At 36.9% G+C, this 20,676-nt stretch overlaps 1 protein-coding gene and 1 pseudogene across 1 annotated transcript; both read left to right on the forward strand.

The window, feature by feature from the left end:
- Positions 1 to 15,075, forward strand: part of LOC116109751 — a 72,768-nt pseudogene extending 57,693 nt beyond the window's left edge.
- A 2,885-nt stretch (positions 15,076 to 17,960) lies between these two features.
- On the forward strand, positions 17,961 to 19,590 carry LOC116109752 (glycine-rich RNA-binding protein 3, mitochondrial-like). Its single transcript, XM_031395980.1, has 4 exons — positions 17,961 to 18,093; positions 18,186 to 18,254; positions 18,573 to 18,679; positions 19,399 to 19,590. Exons 1-4 carry the CDS (start codon positions 17,961 to 17,963, stop codon positions 19,588 to 19,590), a joined length of 501 nt encoding a protein of 166 aa, XP_031251840.1.
- The last annotated feature ends 1,086 nt before the right edge of the window (positions 19,591 to 20,676 follow it).

A 20,676-nucleotide genomic window follows, 5' to 3' on the forward strand; every position in this document is an offset into this window, starting at 1 on the left:
ACTTGATACACATTCTTGTAACTGGATTTCAGTTCCCGTTTTTACAATAATATTTGTGTATTTCCACCTTCTAAACCTTAAACATGCAAATGCACTACTTTTCACTTTCGTCTATAAACGGAATGTTTTTATGAATGTTTTTTTTTTTATAGAGTATTCACCTTCCTTTCAGGATCCTGAGTCTCTGGAGTGCCCGGATCCAGTGGGATAGGACACTCGGGAAGGGCCGTGACACGGCCCGTGCCCAGCCTGTCCCATCCTCGGCTCGACCTGTGCCCATCTCTAGCCCGGCCCGTGCCCCCCCTACTCAAAATAATAAAGAAATTTGAGTTATTATCTATGTTTATATCAAGAAAATTCCCCTTTTTTTTATTAACTCATATTAAAAGTCACGCAACATTAACTTGATTTAAATTTTAGTTGACTTTGCTTAGGTTAGGTCTAATCAAGTCAGGAAAATTTATATTATAATCTTTGGAAGCCAAAAAAAATTAAAAGTTTTGCTCGTGTTACTTAACCATTTACTCAAATTTCGCTTCTCATGGATTTATCAAATAAAAAGTATTGCGTTATTGCATTCTTTCTCTCAGTTTTTTGATATTGTATTATTTCTTTGCTTAAGGTTTGTTGATTTTTAAAATTTTTACTAGTTGTTTAGCAACAATGACGGAGCCACGAGGCCTCCTCTACAAAAATCCTAGATCCACCACTAGTAAAAAGGATATATTGACAGTTTGATACTTGAATCCAAACTTATGGGTATTATTCCTGCATTGATACAACCTTGCAAAGAGACATAGTTTTGGAAACCAAAACCCATATAGAATGGCAGAACATATGAACAAAGACTACAAAGACTCTGAAGAAATGAGTTTATCCCCAGGAACTAAGAATCAGACATTGTCACCAACATAGTGGAGAAACTAAAAAGCAAACAACTTCACCTGAAAGCTAAATGTTATCTGTTAGCCCCCCTTGCTATGTAGATGACTCAACTGCTTGTCTTCAAAAAAGTGTTTCAAGCAGTCTTGGAGAGGTCAAAGCATCACCAAACCTTATTCTTCTACATACCAACTATGAGCAACTTCTATCTTCCTACATTCTTCTACACATCAATCTGAAATTAACGTAATCATCCTATCTACCTGAAACTGCTATTTCTGCTAGAAGCTTATATGGAGTTGAGTTGCTAGGTTCCATTTCAAAAATTTTTGTGCAACTTTTTGACCTAATTTAAGGTTGTCATGATTCTGCATGCACTAAGTAATGCAGTCCATGTTGGTGCCTCAGGTTTAATAGGCAGTTTTTTGATGATGTTGTGTGCCTCATATAAGCATCCAGCTTAACTAAAAAGACCAACTATACACACTAATGTTTGATATTTGGTATTATTCCATAATCTCGATTCATGAATTAAAATATTTTATGACCCTTTTACCAAGCCAGTGTATTGCAAAGCAGTAAGTACACTAACTTACAAAACAAATGAGAAAACAAAATCAAGGGACCATTTGATATAGAGATCTATATAAAAAAAATATAATAATAAGATTGACCTAAGATGCATAGTCAATATTATAAAGATCATAAGCTATCAAAACTTACAATAGTGGAGTCCTTTGGTTTGATGCCCTTTTTTCTTCTATTGACTCAAGTAGGAGCACAGCATCTTCTACAAATCATCATTTTTAGCATAACAACTAATCATTGTGTTATATGAGACTGCATCCTTAGATGATATTTCTTTAAAGAGCAAACGACATTTTTCCCACCCAAGGTTTAGCTAATCTCAAGTTCATACCCCTAATTCCATTTATTCCATATTCCCACCCCCCATGTAAGTTATTTTAAATTTTGACTTTGCATTACATCTTGCCCTTCGTTCTTATTTCACCCCACCCAACCACTATCACCCTCACCATTCACCACCACCAAACCCACTCAACTACCATCTAGGCCCAATTTAGCTTGATTCCAGTGCTGATTGATCAACCAAACACCACCATCAATCCTCTCATCTCCTTCTCCAAAACCCCTCTCATCTTTGATTGTTTGCTACCACTGTTTGTCAACCACCGTGATCTTTTTGTTCACGTGCTTCAGCAAATTTCGGTTGCTCCCAACGCAGAAATCAACCTCATTACCACCAATAACTTCACCAGCATCCCACCTCAAAAACCCCCTAACAACCCAATCGTGGTTGCTCGTCATTCATCGTTCGTCACTCCCCCTAAAGTTTTGCAATTTTGATTTAATTGGAGGTCGATTCAGGTTTTTACAAGGAGTTTGTGGTGTGTGATGATTTGGAGGTAATATGCTTGTTTTTGAAGTTTTTTTTTTTTTTTTTTTTTTTTTTTTTTTTGTTGTTTATTGGGTTGGGTTGATTTCAAGTTGGTTTAGAATGGTAGTTTAGTCATAAATTGCAGAGGGTGGTAGCCGACGATTAGGAGTAACAGTGGCAATGTTGGTAGGGGTTTGTTTAGAGAAGTGGAGAGGCTAATGGTTGTGATGGTGGGATTTTGGAGCCAGAAACCACCGGAATTAAGCCTAATAGACTGCGACTTGGAGCCAAAAGTGGAGGGGTTTTGGAGAGGGAGACAGCCAGATTGGAGGGTTTTTGGAGAGGGAGATGAGAGGATCTTGATGGTAGTGTTGGGTTTGGTCAATTGGCGTCGGAATCAGCCAAATTGGGCCCGAACGACTGTCGAGTGGGTTTGGTAGGTGGTGGCGGTGGTGGTGGCTAGATGGTGAGGGTGACGGTGGTTGAGTGGGGTGAATAAGAATGAGGGTAGGATGGAAATTGCACAAGTCAAAATTTAAAATTAACTTACAGCGTAGTTTAAGGGTGGGAATGTGGAATAAATGGAACTAGGGTTAACTTGGATTTGGCTAACCTTGGGTGGGAACATGTTTTTTTGCTTTTCTTTAAATGCAAAATATGTTTCTTTTATACTTCCATGATTGTAATACATTACATGGACCACATTCTCAACGTAGCAATTAGCTTTGGATATACCCTTAACCTGTTGACCATGCATTTGTCTACCGATCTCAGATCACGATTATTGGTATATTACTCTTCTCAAGATCTAACATCAAATGATTAGAAGAAACTGCCTCCTCTCGCGTACTGGACTAGGAAACTCAAACAGCCCCACATGACTTCCACAGAAAAAACAATGAAACTGTAGAGGAAAGAGCCTGAAAATTGTAACTTGATTTTTACACAGTCTTTAGGCTTTATATAGCCTTACAACCTAGCTCTTTCCAAATGAATGGAACTAATCATGTAATCTAATTCTTTAATCTGTAAACTAATTTAATAAGTTTCTTGTTTTTTGAAGAATGGAACAAGTTCAATCCAGTTTCTCAAATTCCCCAAAGAAGAGGGAAACCTAAACATTGTTGCTATAAATTTACTGATACCAAATTCCCTAATACCAAATGGTAACTCTATTTCCTTTCTTAGTTTTCCAAAACGAGAAAGGATTGAGTTTCAATTTTCTTTTTGTTTTCTAAAACTTAGTTTACCAAAACGGAACGGATTGGAGTTTCAATTTTCTTTTTGTTTCCTAAAACTTAGTTTACCAAAATGGGAACGGCTTGAAGGTTCAATTTTCTTTTTTCTACTTTTAAGAAATAAAGCTAGTCAAAGTTTACAGTCAATGACTATTGTTTGTATTTGAGAAGAAAAATCTCAAGATATATTAACAGAAATTTTCTTTATGCATTAATGAAGCAGGCAATTATTGGATTTTCTACAAAGGGATAACTTTTTAACTTTGTGTTAATGTCATAAGATTTATTCTTAAATATAAAATTTAACTAGCTAGTATATTAGTGTAGTGAAAATTTGATTAAGAGAAATGAGTTGTATCCAAGGCAATTTAATTAGCAGGGCCAACTTGTACAGTTAGCATAATGAGTCATAGGTTTATAGTCAGTTGTCATGTGGAATCTTTGCTGGTAGTTAAGTTAGTTTGGTTGTACTATACATATAAATAAGGTATTTTGGTGTTTTGATTGCTAGATTTTCATTTCCAATTTAATAATAGACTACTGGAGAATTACATTATAAAATAATCGCTATTAAAACATGTTACTAAATGCCTAATCAACTTTAGGTTCATTAAGAATTCACTTTTAAATTATGAATTCCCCTTTGGTGGTGTTTCGTGTGTGTGTTTTTGCAGAAGTGGGAAGTAGAGTTTCCTAGGGCGTCGTTAGGTGTTGTTTGTTGCCTGGTGGCTTTGGTAGGGTGTGCTTGTTGTTGGGTCTTATTGTTTTTCTATTTCTTCATCTTTGCAAGTATTTTGCAGGTTGTTGTTCTGCATTAGGGGCGAATGAGTATGTGGTTTGACATTTGGTAGGCTGGGCGTGTGGCTTTTTTGCTATTACTAGGTCTGTGGAGGTTGGTTGTGGAGAGTCTTGCTGTGTTTCTTTTGATTGGTTTAGTTTTCATTTTTGGGATACTAGTTTTGGTGGATTTGAGGGCTTTGTAGTTGGGGGCAATAGCAACATCTACCAATTATGTTTCGGTGTCATAGGGCTATGGAGTTTGGAGGTGGAGTGCTTTGGTTGTGTTGTTTTTTTACAAGTCTAGACCACCTCTTCAGGCTGCTGGTTTGGTGGGTGTGAGGGTTTTCCTGTTCAGGGCCAAAGGTGTTAGCAGTGGGAAGTCCTTGTTGTGACTATTATTTTCTTTTCGTTCTATGAGCTGTGGAAGGATAGGAGGTTAGCAGGTGATTGCTGTAGGGGGTATGGAGGTGGACAAGGGCTTACTGGGTTGGGTTGGCTTGGAGTGTTGGTTATGGAGGCTGGTCCATGAGTGAGAAAAAGGTTATTGGGCTTTTTAGGTTGTTCAGTTTTCTTGACACCATTTGGGATTCTCTTGTTTGGATTTTCCCTTATGGTGATTATGTGGTTGGTGAGAGGGCCTTGTGATTGGTGGGGAGTGTTATTTGTGTTGTTGGTGTTAGGGCGAGGTGGCTAGCTAGCTGGTTGGTTTGGGTGATGGGCAAGTGGTTTTGCAGGTTGAGGGAGGATTTGAGGGCTGCTGTGAGGTAGGTGCTTCTGAGTTATGGCAATTGTTTTGTCCATCTGCTGGGTGTGCTATTGTTGAGTTTTCTTTTCCTCTTTTGGTGTGTTGCTACTAGTTTTCCTCCATCTGTTGGGTAGTCTCTTCTTGTTGGTGCACGACTATTGTTTTGGTTGTTGGGGTGGTTTTGCCTGCAACTTTTACTTTTTAGCAGGCTTGGGATGGTTGTCTCTTTCTTTTCCTTGTGTGACGCCTCTCAAGCATTCCATCAAACACTTGGTGTGCATCACCCCAACACTCTAGAGTTCTCTTGAATATTCTAGAATACTCTTGTATTTTTTACACTCTTGTAATTAATACGGTAGTTGGTAAATGGTAGTTTGTGAGTGATAGTTTGGAGTTAGCTAATCTCCATCATTGATTGTGGAAGATCCAGACCATCCATTGTAAGCTCCATTTACTATAAAAGGAGGAGGCCTTCGTTTGGCCGAACCATCCAAGACTTGTAACGCATTCTCTTATCAGTAAAGAGTTCTCTCTTCTAGCATCTCTTGTGAGTGAGTATGTTTGAGTGTTCTCTTATTCTTAAGGCTAGAAGCTTGAGCAAGAAAGGCTGACTTAGGGCAATCGACGGGAGATTGGCACCTAAGGTCACACAAGCCTGAGGGGAAATAATTGGGTTGTGACATTTGGTATAAGAGTAGAAGATTCTTGGTTTGAGATGTCGTTCGAAGTTTGCCACGAAAAGCAAAGTGGGAGGGAGTCCAATCCTAACCCCAATCCTTCGAAGAACTCTTAAGGAGGGAAGGACAAATCCGTGGAAGTGATAGCTTCCATGGAAGCACGGGTGATGCGTAACTAGGTGAATGTCATCGAAGTGAAGGAGCACCTTGACTTCCTTGATCAAAAGATTGAGGATATGGAAGGCATGGTTGAAACCATGGGAGAGTTTTGCCAAGATGTTGCCGAGAAGCACCAAGCTTATGTGGAGTTCCAAACGGTGGTGTTGGACTCTCTTAGGGCATTACAAGCTCAAGTGGAAGAGCTCCGATCGGATCTAGAGGAAAGCAAGGTTGATTGGGCATTTTACAAGAAGGCAATGGCTAACGGGGTCGTCACCAATGCCACACCTCCTGCAAGGGTCGAAGTTCCAAGACCATGAAAGTATAAGGGAAAGCGGGATGCCCAAGAGCTAGAGAACTTTATATGGTCCATAGAGAGATACTTCAAAGTTACTAGTGTCCAAAGTGAGCAAGAAAGGGTGAACATCACAACCGGGAACCTTGAGGATCATGCTATCACATGGTGGCAACGGAAGCATGCTCAGATTGTGCAAGGTACGTGCATCATCAACACTTGGGACTTGCTTAAGTGTGAGATCAAGAAGCAATTCTATCCGAGCAATGGAACATATGAAGCACGAAAGAAAATGCAGGAGCTTAAGCACACAAGGCCTATTTCCAAGTATGTAGATGAGTTCTCTAAACTTATGCTCCAAGTTGATAATATGAACTCAGAAGATTTGCTATTTAATTTTATGGAAGGGCTCCAACCCTGGGCACAAAGGAAGCTTCAAAGGCGTCAAGTTGTCAACATCTCCACCGCCCTCACCGAAGCTGATACCCTTGTTAAGTTTCGCAAGGGCGAACCATCCAAGCCGAAGAAAGATGGCAAGCCTGATTACAGCAAAGGTGGGGAAGGGAAGGGAGATAAACCATCTCACCACCAAGAAAAGGGAGACAACCCACCTTATAAGAAGGAATGGCAGAATGATGGCAAAAAGGAATACAAGCACCGAGAGAACTATTATCTTTGCGATGGAGATCATTGGATCTGGGCTTGCCCTAAGCACAAGGCCTTCAATGCCATGTTCGAAGAGAAACAACCTAAAACACCTACATCCGAAATCACCAACATGGGGTGCCTCCAACTTTTCAATGCCTTGAAGGTAAAGCTCGAACAACCCAAAGTTTAAGATAAGTCCCTCATGCATGTTGAAGCTACCATCAATGGGAAGAAAGTTTAAGCCTTGTTGGATACTGATGCTTCCCACAACTTCATCAAAGATAGTAAGGCAAGACAGTTAGGCATCAAGTTGGAGAAATCAGATGGTTGGCTCAAGACGGTGAATGCAAAAGCTAAACCACTTGGGGGTATGGCTTGAAATGTCTAGGCGCATGGAGCGACAAGGTAACTTTTTATGTCGCACCCTTAGATGACTTTAACCTTGTTCTTGACATGGAGTTTCTCAGGCAATTCAATGTGGAGCCCTTACCGCGATACAACTCTATGTGCATCCTTGAGTGAGTCATATGCATGATGCCGACAGTGATTAAGGTCAGACCAAGCAACCAACTTTTCGCAATGCAAATTGAGAAGGGACTTAAGCAAAAGTAAAAAACATTTCTTGCCATGGTGCACAAGTTGGAAGATGAGGGATGTTTGGACACCATGGCATCAGCACGAAAGGAAATATCCCAAGTCCTTGAAGAATACAAGGATGTCATGCCGCCCGAGTTACCGAAATGCCTACCACCTAGGAGGGATTTGGACCTTAAAATTGAGTTAGAGTTGGGAGCTAAACCACCCGCTAAAGCCCCATTTCGGATGTCACCACCGGAATTAAACGAGTTATAGAGACAACTCAAGGAACTCTTAGAATCCAGATTCATCAAGCCTTCGAAAGTACCATATGGAGCTTCGGTTCTTTTTCAAAAGAAGCATGATGGGTCGCTTTGCCTTTGTATCTACTACCGGGCGCTTAACAAGGTAACCATCAAGAGCAGGAATCTCATTCCACTAATTACTGATTTGTTTGATCAACTTGGACAAGCCAAGTACTTCTCTAAGCTTGACTTGAGATCGGGATATTACCAAGTGCAGATTGCAGAAAGGGATGAGCCAAAGACTGTCTATATGACGCGTTATGGAGCCTATGAGTTTAAAGTCATGCCTTTTGGCCTCACCAATGCCCCTGCCACATTTTGCACCCTCATGAACGACATCTTCCATTCATACCTTGATCGATTCGTGGTGGTCTATCTCGATGACATTGTGGTATATAGAAATACTCTTGAGGAGCATGCCAAGCACTTGCAGACAGTTTTCAGAGTATTGTAAGAAAATAAGTTGTATGTCGAGCGGGACAAGTGCTCATTTGCCAAGCTAGAGGTAGAGTTTCTCGGTCATAAGATCAAAGATGGGAAGCTCCTCATAGATAAAGCCAAGGTGAAGCTTATTGCAGAGTCGGAAGCCCCAACAAAGATTACTGAGATGCACTCTTTCTTGGGTCTCATCAATTATTACCGAAGATTCATCAAAGGCTACTCTACCATTGTCGTACCACTCACGGACTTGCTCAAGAAAACCACAAAATGGGAGTGGATGGTTGATAGCCAACGAGCTTTTGACTCTTTAAAAAAGGCCATCATGGAGAAGCCTGTGCTAGCATTGCCCAACCATGCTCAATCATTTAAAGTACATACTGATACATCTAACTTTGCTATTAGAGGTGTGTTAATGCAAGATGAACATCTCATATCATTTGAAAGCTGAAAGCTTAATGATACAGAGTGGTGATACATGGTACAAGAGAAAAAGATGGTTGTCATGGTGCATTGTCTACGCACTTAGCAACACTATTTGCTTAGGTCCAAATTTTGGGTGAAGACGGACAATGTGGCAACAGGTTACTTCCAAAGTAAAAAAAATAAATAAATAAATAAAAAAGAACTCAACCTCAAGTAAGCAAGATGGCAAGACTTCTTGGCGGAGTTCGACTATGTGATAGAGTACAAACCCGAGAAATCCAACTTGGTAGGGGATGCATTGAGTCGAAAGGCTGAGTTTGCAACATAAGCAACATATAAGGGGATCTCCTCAAGCTCATAAAAAAGGGTCTCGAGCATGATACATTAGTCAAGCAACTCATCTCCTTAGTTCAAGATGGCAAGACCAAGCGCTTTTGGGTAGAAGATGGCCTATTTTATACCAAAAAGAGAAATGTGTAGTTTCCAAAGTGGGAGAATTTGCAAAGGAACTCAATCAATGAATGTCATGACGCCAAATGGGCTAGACATCCCAGACAAAAGTGCACTCGAGTACTATTGGAGGCAATATATTATTAGCCACAAATACGGGACAATGTGGAGCAATTTGTGAAAACTTGTCTTTTGTGCCAACAAGATAAGGTGGAACACCGAAGCTCCACGGGATTGTTGGAGCCGTTGGTCACACTAAGTAGACTGTGGGAGAGCATTTCAATGGATTTCATAGTGTGCTTACCGAAATCTAAAAGGTTTACCACCATCATTTTTGTAGTGGATAGGTTTTTAAAGTATGCCACTTTAATCCCCATACCAAAGGAGTGCACTGCAGAAGACACGACCAAGCTCTTTTTCAAGCATGTGGTGAAATATTGGGGCCTTCCAAAGTCTATCATTAGTGATCAGGATAGTCGATTCACAAGAAGATTTTGGACCGAGTTATTCAACTTATGGGGTCGGCGTTGGACTTTTCCACAAGTTTTCACCCTCAAACTGAAGGGCAAACCAAGAGAGTGAATGCTTTGCTAGAGATATATTTATGACACTTTGTTAGCGCCAACTAACATGATTGGGCAAAGTTGTTGAATGTTGCCCAATTCTCATACAATTTGCAAAGGAGCAAAGCCACCAATAAAAGCCCGTTCGAGTTAGTGATGGGTCAACAACCACTCACGTTGCACACCATCGAGACAAGTTACAAGGGGAGCAACCCCGCGACATTCAAAGTTGCTAAGTCATGGCATGAGCAAGCCGACATCACACGGGCGTATCTTGAAAAAGCAACCAAGAAGATGAAGTGGGCAGACAAGAAGTGGAGATATGTGGAGTACAACGTGGGAGATCTAGTACTTGTCAAAATCCTCCCATCACAACACAAGTCCACACAGCCATTACACAAAGCCCTTGTCTGAAGATATGATGGACCATTTCCCATCATCAAGAGGGTCGGCAACTTATCATACAAGCTTGAATTGCCTTCTATGTTAAGACTCCATCCGGTCTTCAATATAAATTGCTTGAATCCATACCATGGAGATAAAGAAGATCCAAGATAAGGAGAATCAAAACGGGTACCATTTGGCAACACCAAGTTCTATGACAAGGAGATGGAGTGTGTGTTAGCCGATCATGTGATTTGACAAAAGGGTCATCCTTTAAGTCAGGGATACTTTGTCAAATGGAAGGGACTACCGAAGAATGAAGCAAGTTGGGAACCTAAAGATGCATTGTGGCAATTCAAAGACAATGTCCAAGAATTCCACGAAGAGTCGACGAGATGTCTCCGGATTAGGTAGGGGAGAATGTGATGTCTCTGAAGCATTCTATCAAATACTTGTTGTGCGTCACCCTAGCATTCTAGTGTTCTCTTGAACATTCTAAAATACTCTTGTATTTTCTACACTCTTGTAATTGATACGGTAGATGGTAGTTGGTAGTTTGGAGTTAGCTAATCTCCACCATTGATTGTGGTAGACCATCCATTGTAAGCTCCATCTACTATAAAAGAGGGAGGCTTTCATTTGGCCAAACCATCCAAGAATTGTAAAGCATTTTCTTATTAGTAAAGAGTTCTCTCTTCTAGCATCTCTTGTGAGTGAGTTTGTGTTAGTGTTCTCTTATTCTCAAGGCTAAAAGCTTAAGCAAGCAAGGCTAACTTAGGGCAATCGGTGGGAGATTGGCGCCTAAGCCCGCATGAGTCCAAGGGGAAATAATCAGGTCTTGACACTTGGTTGGGTGCCCATGGGGCTATGGGTAGTTTTTTTAGCTCTGGCTTTGGTGAGGAGTGGGCTGTTTTTTTGTGAAAGATTGTATATCCTTAGTCTCCTTGTTCCTTTGAGGTGAGCTTTCCCTTACTTATTCTAGGACAACTTAGTTTGGGTTTCTCCCATCTTTAGAATGTAATTTTTTATTCATTTATAAAATTACCAGTTACCTAGGAAAAAAAAACTTCAAATGGTGCTTTAAATCTTTCATACAAAAACACTTTCAAAATAAAATCTAGGAACTTTGTAGCTAGTGTCGACTGCATTCTTCCAATGGAGAATTTGGGGTGCTAGCCCCTTTCAAGTCTTAATAATGTTAATTCTTGAAGATCATACTTTCATTAATAGGTAATTCATAAAACTAAAAAAAGTTTAAGTAATACACTCTTCCAAGCTAGATGAGATTTCACCATAAAATTTAATTCCCGAAATATGAGAATTTTATGCTCAACTGGTATGTTGCCAGCAATATTGTTCTCTACCATCTTTAGGATGAATAATTTTGGACACTCTACCAAGCTAGATGAGATTTCAACAATGTCTAACATTTCTAGCTTTCGTTAGATGCTAAAATCTTCATATATATTTCCAACAAGTTGGTTTCCTCGCATATAGAGTGTTCTTAGGCTTGCGCAATTTCTCAAGTCTTTGGGAATAGAACCACTGTGTAGATTTTGGCTTAACTCTAAATAAACAATGTTTCTCAAATTTCCAATTTCTTAGGGAATGGTACCAGAAAGTGAATTATTGTATAAATCAAGATAAAGGAGATTTCTAAATCCACCAAGAGGCGTTGGAATTGAACCTGAAAGATTGTTGCTATATAGACTAATATCAATGAGAGACTTCAAATTTCCTAATTCCTGAGGAATGGAACCAAAAAGTTGGTTGAGGGACACATACAAGACTTCCAGGTTTCCAACACTCAATGAGATTGGACCAGTTAAGCTATTGGAATCGATGTAAAATACAACTAGATTCAAGAGGTTTCCCATTTGTGGAGGAATGGAACCAAAAAGTGAATTATCATGATAAAGGTACAAGACAGTCAAACGGCTCACATTACTTAAAGAAACAGGAACCGAACCATCCAAACAGTTACTATACAGAGCAATTTAACGAAGAGAACTTAGCTGGCCTAGTTCTTTCGGAATCGAACCATTCAATTGATTCTCATCCAAGTGGAGGGTCTCAAGATGTGTAAGGAGACCAATTTTAGTTGGTATTTTCCCAAAAAAACTGATTATTTTGCAAGTCAAGATGCTTTAGTTTGGAGAGATTACCAATTTATGCAGGGATAACTCTAACAAGTTGATTGATGGCAAGATGAAGATATGCAAGATGGGAAAATGATGAGAATGACAATTCATCGAGCGTGCCTTTTAAACTTGCAAGACTCTTCCAACATGGTCGTAGGAAATTCCAAACCAAGCACAAGGGCTTATTTTGGTTGTGAGTTGGGTAGAATTATTGGTGGCAATTATAGGATAAAGAGTCCATGAAGAGAGGAGAGAATGGCAATAGTTTTGAAGGGTGGTTATCCATTTGAGAAGAGTTTCAGCTTCTTGAGAATAATCGACAGCAACATCAAGTTGAAAATGTACCACAATAAAGAGAGCATGAAGAAAACTAGGGGAAATAATTTCTTTAGGGATAAAAGTACCATTGCTTAAACTACTTAATTTTATGCAATACAGAGCCTAATTCAAAACTGACATACTTTATTACCAGAGTTTGGAACTCTCAAGTCAATTAAGGTCATTGACCATTTTTTTTTTTTTTTATTGTTTTAATCATATACTATAAAATAAACTATTTGTATTTTTGTGATCATTCTAACATGCTTTACAGTTTTCTACCATGCTATTTCTTAACAATAAGACTACACTTAATCCCAACTGACATAGCAGATACCACATCATCTGTCACATCAGATTCATACCACCTCAGTCCCTCCAAAAACTTAAAAATTAAAAATTAAAAAAAATGAAATCCCTCTTTCCCCTAAATAAAAAATCTCTCTCCAAAATTTCACACCCTCCCCTAAATCAATATTCCATTCTACCTTTTAACAAGACAACAGGGTATTACAAACTCAAGATGTTAGCCGCTTGTGAATGTAGGAATGAAAAATCATTACCCAAATTACTATGACAATATTTCCGCCAAAACTCAAGGAAGAAAAAGTTATCACCTCCAGATATAATACAAAAATTACCATTAACACACAGAACTTTGACAATAAGTAAGTGCATTTTGTGAAATTAAACTTCGTTTTACAACATGTTAATTGTATATCACTCTCACTAGTCCAATTTTTTTTTTTTTTTTTCACTCATTATAACATTCATATTTCTAATACCACAGTCAGAGTAGAAATCATCAGATTAAAATTGTAATGAATTGCTGAGCTTAAGGCTTTATTAGGCTCATCCATGAATCTTGAGTATATAAAACTCATTTTTATCAATTACATCAAATAAGACAGTTGAAATATAAAAAATGATACACAAGCTTTTGAATATAAGTACTAAATCTTTAATTAACTAGTTGGGGAGTTCCAACAAGTCATGATCTTCACGAAATCTCAACTCTATTGAGGAATAGAACCAGAAAGATTGTTATCACGGAGGCTCAAAGACCTTAAAGGTGTTTCAGAAAACTGAAAGAAGGTGGTGTAGGATCTCTCAGGATCCCTTACATTTACTGCCCTTACATTTACTGTCCTCAATCAGTGCAGAATTTCTTGTTACATTTAAGCTATTCCAATTTCCATAATTTCCTTTATTTTAGGCTTATGTTTGGCCCTTCTTATTATCATTTTAGGTGTAGGTTAGATTGCTGATTGTTTTAATTTTAAGGAGTCTTAGTTTGCATAATTTTATTCCTTTCTTTATTTCAGTTTGTAAGCTCTTATCCTATAAAAAGGATTACTATGAACCTTGTAAGGGGATCTAATGAAATATAAAATTCGTCTCTTTGAGAGTCTGTTTTCCCTTATTGATTCAAGGAATTTTGGTGGATTCCAAAATTATTTATCCTCATGGATTCTAGAAGCGTTAGCATAACGATATGACATTGAGTGCAGACCTTTTGGAAAGCAATCCGTGCTCAAGAGGAGAGATTCGAGCGTCAATATCGAGAACTCCATGATGCAATCACTAACCTTGCAATTGTTCAAGGTCATGCTGGTGGAAGGAATAATTACATTGCGGGTCGTAACCAACATCGACATGTCAACAAGGACAACTGATGGTTCTTATGATGAACCCATGTTATACAGAAATGCTGGGCAAAATGGCGGAAACATGAGGAGGCATAGTAGGCAAGTTCAGGAGTACAAACTAAAAGTTGATATTCCAACTTTTTCTGGAAACCTGGATATAGAAGCCTTTCTTGATTGGCTTTATGAGGTTGAAAGATTTTTCGACACAGCAGAGATAGCGAAAGAAAAGCAAGTCAAGATTTTAGCCTACAAGCTGCAAAGGAGAGCGTATTCTTGGTGGGAGCAATTGAAAAATTATCGTCATCGCCAACGGAAAGCACCTATCAAGCAATAGCAGAAGCTAAAAGGTAGATTTTTGCCCCCTGACTACCGGCAACTCTTATTTCAAGAGTTCCATAATTGCATCAAAGGAACTAGAGCTAATATTGTTTTGTTCCTGTGCATCTACCATATCAAGATCATTCTTAATAGCTGACCTAACTATCAGTTGCTAGCGATATAATATTTTGTTTCATAACATGCCATTTTCTACATGTTATTTATTTATTTTTTTATGGTTTATTGCACCCTCTATTTAACCATAACAAAACATATCTTTTGGTTTCAAGTGCACTTTTGTAATTTTTTTTCAAAATTATTATTGTTACAGGATCTTCATGGCCGTCGTTTAAGAGTGAATTATGCGGTTGATAGAGTTCGTGGTGGTGGTTTAGAGGTGCAGGTGGTTATGGAGGTGGTGACAACTATGGAAGTGGAGGAAATTACCCCAGTAGTTTTGGTGGCTGATATACTGGTTACGAGGGAGCTGGTAACCATGGTGGTGGAAAAACTGGAGGTTTTAACAGTAGAAATTATGGTGATGTTGTTGGTGGTGGTGATGTTGAAAGTGTACAAGATGGAAATATTGGGTTCGGAAACTTTCCAGATGGAAACAGTTTTGACAATGGAAGTACTGGAAGTTTTAGAAGTACTTTGACGAGGATCCTTTCCAAAAAGGCATGAAATCATATGCTTTAAAGACAGCAACGGTTTAATGTAACTTTTTTTTATTTTTTTAATAGACATTAACATATGGAAAAATATTTATTTTAAATAAAGTGTAGGATATATTAAAAATGAAAAAGAATTACTAATTATTGCAGCATATAATGATCCTACCTGTAAAACTACTTTTTTCTTTTGAGAAAAGACTTTTTCCTATCTAAATAATGGTTTAATGACACTTTTTTAACTGTAAACTTTTAAAATACCACTTTATTACTCAAATTTATATTCTATTTTCGATTCCGATATCATTGCAACTTTATACCACCATCATTCTCTTTCTCAATCATCACTCACCGAAACCCTTCAAACCTTACTGTCGTTAACATCGTCAATCGTCAACAATCAAGCGATTAGGGTTTGCATATTCGTCCCTCTTAAGTCAAGTTCCATCAATCCCAACCACCAATATTCAACATTCCACCATCAAAAGACTCATCGTCCTCCCCTCTTCAAAAGCCTCAATAGTCTAGATCAATTTTGCTCTCTATTTGCCGTTAGAATACGAATTTGGGTAATAAAGCAGTAATTTAAAAGTCTTAGGTGGGAAAGATCATGAAACCATTATTTGGGTCGGAAAAAGTCATTAACTCTTTTTTCTTTTATAAAAAGGGATTAACTTAAAATATGCGGTTGATAAAATAAAAAATAATGAATATATAGTTTTATGTAACATAAACGTGTATCATATTATTTTCTTTTTCTATTGTCCAGATATGGTTTCCAAAAATAGTTTACGATCGCATTTTTCTTTGTGTTTTTTAAATTTAAAAAAACACATATATTTTAAAAAAAACTCACACCAAAAAAAAAAAAAATTAAAGTTTATCTTTTATAGAAGTAGAGCTTATTGAAGTAAAGTTTATTAAAATAGAGTTTTTAGGTAAAATATATTGTTGGATTAGGAAAATGAAAATAGGATTCTACAATTAAAATATAAAAAAAAAAAACACTTTAATAGTATAAAATATAAAGTCAAAGAGTTTACAAAAGAAATTATTGACATAAAATAGCTTAGTTTAAATCTTATAAGTATTTTTCATATGTAACCAAATAGTTTTAAAGAATTTTTTTAATTAAAATTATAAGATAAATATAAATATTAAATAATTAATTTAGTTTAACAACAAAGATAGGCTGATAAATTCTTTTAATTAACTTTCTCTCACAAACGTGATGTAAGAATTCGCATTTGATCAGGTATAACACATTGTTGAATAAGCAAGACTCATTATAAGCTAATCAATTACGAGTTATCACGTCATGTTTGTGATAGAAAGTTAGTGAAAAAAGTTTATCATACGTGATAAGACGTGCCTTGACAATTACATAATACTTAGTAATAATTTTATTGTAGTGATAAAAAATTAATGACAATCAAGTACTGGACAATAGACATCCACCTAAATTATAATTTTTCTCGTGCATTTTATTAGTCACTTTATTCTTAGCATAATTTTATGCATGCCCAACCAAAGTAGTAGTAAGAGAACGATGCAAGTACGCCCAAACAATGCTATCCCATATTTGGGGATTTTTAGGTTTATTAAAATATTATTATATGTAATAATATTCTGTGGTTTATTAAAATCCAATGGAGATTATTATAGTAAATTCCATTTATGAAATTTGGATCCTTGTATATCTTCCTATTAGGAATCTTAATTATTACATATAATAATATATTCTATTTTATTAATGATATAAAAAATCCTTTCCGACATTCTAATTTCACATTAATTCAGGCATAAATATTATGTTGAAGAAAATATTTAAAGAAATGCTTTGTTAAATAAAGCAATTATGTTTATTACTTACTATTTAAATTTATTATATTATTATCAAAATCTTTAAGCTATTGGTAAGTAATATATTGATTTGACAATTCTTAATATATTCTTGTTAATTTCATAATGAAGTGATTCTTTTCCTTTCTGAGAAAAAATAAATATTTTGTCAAACCAAATCTCTATCAGTGTATTTGCTTCATACCCTTCCGGCCAAATCTCCGGAGACGGTATAAACTGTATTTGCTGTATTGGATTACATTTAACCGCCGAATTCACATTGTGCTCTAGGAACTGAGGTTGACTTTGCACTTGTAGGCTGTAAACTGTTTATTTTTATTATTATTATTTTGGTTAGTTTGATGGTAATGTTTGAAGTCAAGTTGATCAGGAAGGGAAGAAGAAATCTGTCATTTTATTTTTCTCTTCAATTGGAGGCAGATTGATGTTTGTGGTGACTGGTCTGTTTACGTTTTGATTATCTTTATTTGCGTTTGTGTGATAATTAGAATAAGGTAATTTTGTCTCTAATTAATTTACTAATCAATTTTTAAAGGGCTAATTCAAGTGGATGGAAGAACAAAATCAAAAAGCTTAAACTTGTCGTATTCACTTTTTGCATATATTTTCTGTCCATCCGTTTGTATCCCAAAACGATAATTTTCCTTATTGGTTTCCCAAAACCCTCATTTTCCTTTCTAATAAAGTAATTGGTTTTCCTCTCTAATAAGTAATTGGTTGGCCACTCAGTATAACTTAAATTCAAGACCCTTTTGTCTTTCAACCTTACACCCCCCTTTAATTTTCCTTCGTTTTGGCTTCCGATCATTCTTTTTCTTCAATTATCATTGTTTTTGTTTCCGTTTCTCTCTCTTTATTAAAAAGGCGTAGAGTTGTTCAGTTCGCAATTTATTAGGGTATTATTTATTTATTTTTTAATGGTGTTTATGTTGGGGTTCTAGTGTTTTTCTTTTAGATTTTTGTGTTTGGTTGCCGAGAAAGTTTGGAGAGTGGAAATAAAATCGTGATGGAAACCAAGGGAGCTAGGTTATTATAATGGCCTTCTTCGGTAAGTTTGGGAGTATACTTAGGCAGACTGCTAGCAAGCAGATTGCCGGTGAAATATCTGCATCAAAACCCTCCATCTACCAAGCAATACGATGCATGTCTTCAGAACTTTTCGTTGGAGGTGTGTCCAACTATTTTGAGCCGTTATACGGTGGTTCTTTTTTCTTTTGGTGGTTTTTCAATTGACAATGTTCAACTTCTCTTTTGTTGCAGGACTTTCATATAGCTGTGATGACCAAAGTCTAAGAGAAGCATTCAGTAAATATGGTCATGTTACTAAAGGTGAGTACTTAGCCGCTGTTATATTCTTATATGGTGGGTATAATCAAACTGTCCCTAACACTAACTTGAGAATTTATCGGATGGAAGGAGGGAAGGAAATTTTTGAACTACGCAATTGAAGTTCATGGAGAAGGAACATTGTTTGATTAATTGATTGTGTGTGCATGTTGCATTCGGGGAAGAGGGGGTGGGAGAGAGAGGACAGGGGCTGTGTTTTAATCTGTCTCCCTTCCAAGACTGTTGTTGTCATAAAATTGCAGTTAAAGTTGATTTTGTTTCCATTTTGGCAAAAATGCTTATAGCTTTTTCTCATTTCAGCTACAGTGCCTTTGCATCACGAGACTGGTAGATCCAGAGGATTTGGCTTTGTTACATACAGATCTAAAAAGGAGGCCTCTAGTGCCATCCAGGCCTTGAATGGACAGGTGACAGTACTTGTTTCTTTTTTCTATGTTGGGAGATGTAATTAATTTCTAATTGCTGGTATTGGGAAGATGTAGCTTCCATTTTTATTGTGATAATTGAATTCAACCAGACATTTTTAATGGTTTGTGATTTTAGGACTAGAATAACTATTATTTTGGTGATTGCCATAGTTTAAGCAGTTTGCTGTGCTTACGGGAATGTCATTGGATACATTTATTAGGGATGAGGGCAATGTATTGTAGTTAATAAAATCTACTATGTCACCTGATCATTTCTACTGCCCTTTGCAAGGAGGACGCAGGATTTGTTTTTGAATTGCTTGGATTTTGATCAATTATTGTGTACTTAGAATTTTAAGTACCTAGGAGATGGACCTTTGGCCTTTTAAATCTAGTAGATTTTTGAAATATGAAATGGTTATATATATGGATTTTTATTGTTGTAAAAGCTGATGCTGATCTAACATTCTATTGCTAGAGCTAATATTGTTTTGGTCCTGTACGTGCTTCTAACATATCAAGATCATTCTTAATAGCTGACCTAAATATCAATTGCTAGAGCTATAATATTTTTGTTTCATAACATGCATGCCATTTTCTACATTTTATTTATTTATTTATTAATGGTTTATTGCACCCTCTGATTTAACCATAACGAAGCATATCTTTTGGTTTCTAGTGCACTTTTGTAATTTTCTTCAAAATTATTATTGTTACAGGATCTTTATGGCCGCCGTGTAAGAGTGGAGGCTTGTAGTCCTCGTGGTGGTTGTTCTATAGCTTCAGGTCGATATGAATTTACTAGTACTAGTTTTGGTGGTGGTCCCGCCACGGCTTATGGTGGATTTGATGGATGTAGGTGGATTGTTTACAGAAATGGTCTTGTCGGATTTATCGGCGAGAGCGAGTGATCCTTTAACTTAGCCAAAAGAGCATGATATGATATGTTTTAAAGACGACAACAGTTGAATTCGTTTGCATCCCGTATTTATAATTAGTGAACTGTTTTTTGTTCTAATTTTTAGCCCTTATGCATAGACCATTTATCATTTGTGTTGGCTTTATTTATTGTGCGAATAGTGGTTTTATGTATTATCTGTGAGAAACAACATGAACAAGAGTATTTTAGAAAATAATTGTAGTTAAAGATTCATTCCTCCTTTTTTTTTTTTTTTTTTTTTTTTGTTTGGCCTGTTCTTTGTTTGTATTTTTGAAACGTTCGTTTTCAACCCTATAATACTCTGATGGCCCTTAAATTTGATGTGCTAGCTAGAAATAGAGGATACTTCTTGGTAGATTTACGCAGTTCAATTTTTTTTCCAAATTTAATGGAGACAAATGAAATAGAAAGGGCAGTTAAGTATTCAGCCTGTGCCACTTTCTCAGGCCAACATAGAAATCATAGGTGAAGTAATCAAACAAATTGTGGTAGTTTCAAATACAATCAAATTCAATAACACCAACAGTTTTTGCCTAGAATTGCAATTCATCTTCAAACAAGCTGCTCCACTGTTTTGCTGAGGAGATTTCAGTTTAGGACGGCACTCTCACAAAGAGGATAGTTCATAAGCTTTCAATTCTTCCATAAAACAAAGCATCCAGAATTTCACATATTATTCATTCCAGTGAAATGGATGAATAATGATGAAATCTGCAATTCCTAATGATTTAAACAACAACTATTTTATAACCAACTAAATTGTATGAGAAGGACTCGAGATAGTGACTTGCTCCATGCTTTATACATTCAGCAGACATAGGGTCATCGGATGATATCAACCTCTTCATGCACATAAAGCTCCAGTTTCTCTGGCAGCCCATAAAATGGAAAGAAGATAAAGATTAGTGTTCACTCAAAGAAAGAAAGTCAAGAACCAAACTAGAGAAAAAAAACTTCTGCATACTTGCACACATGTTGGTTGCAATATAATACTTCTAAAAGTACCAGTCCAATAAGTTTCCTTTTTGCCTGCCTTTGACACTGTCGTCTATAAGGG

Source organism: Pistacia vera, unplaced genomic scaffold (genome assembly GCF_008641045.1).
Source record: "Pistacia vera cultivar Batoury unplaced genomic scaffold, PisVer_v2 Contig59, whole genome shotgun sequence".
In the NCBI taxonomy this organism is placed as follows: Eukaryota; Viridiplantae; Streptophyta; class Magnoliopsida; order Sapindales; family Anacardiaceae; genus Pistacia; species Pistacia vera.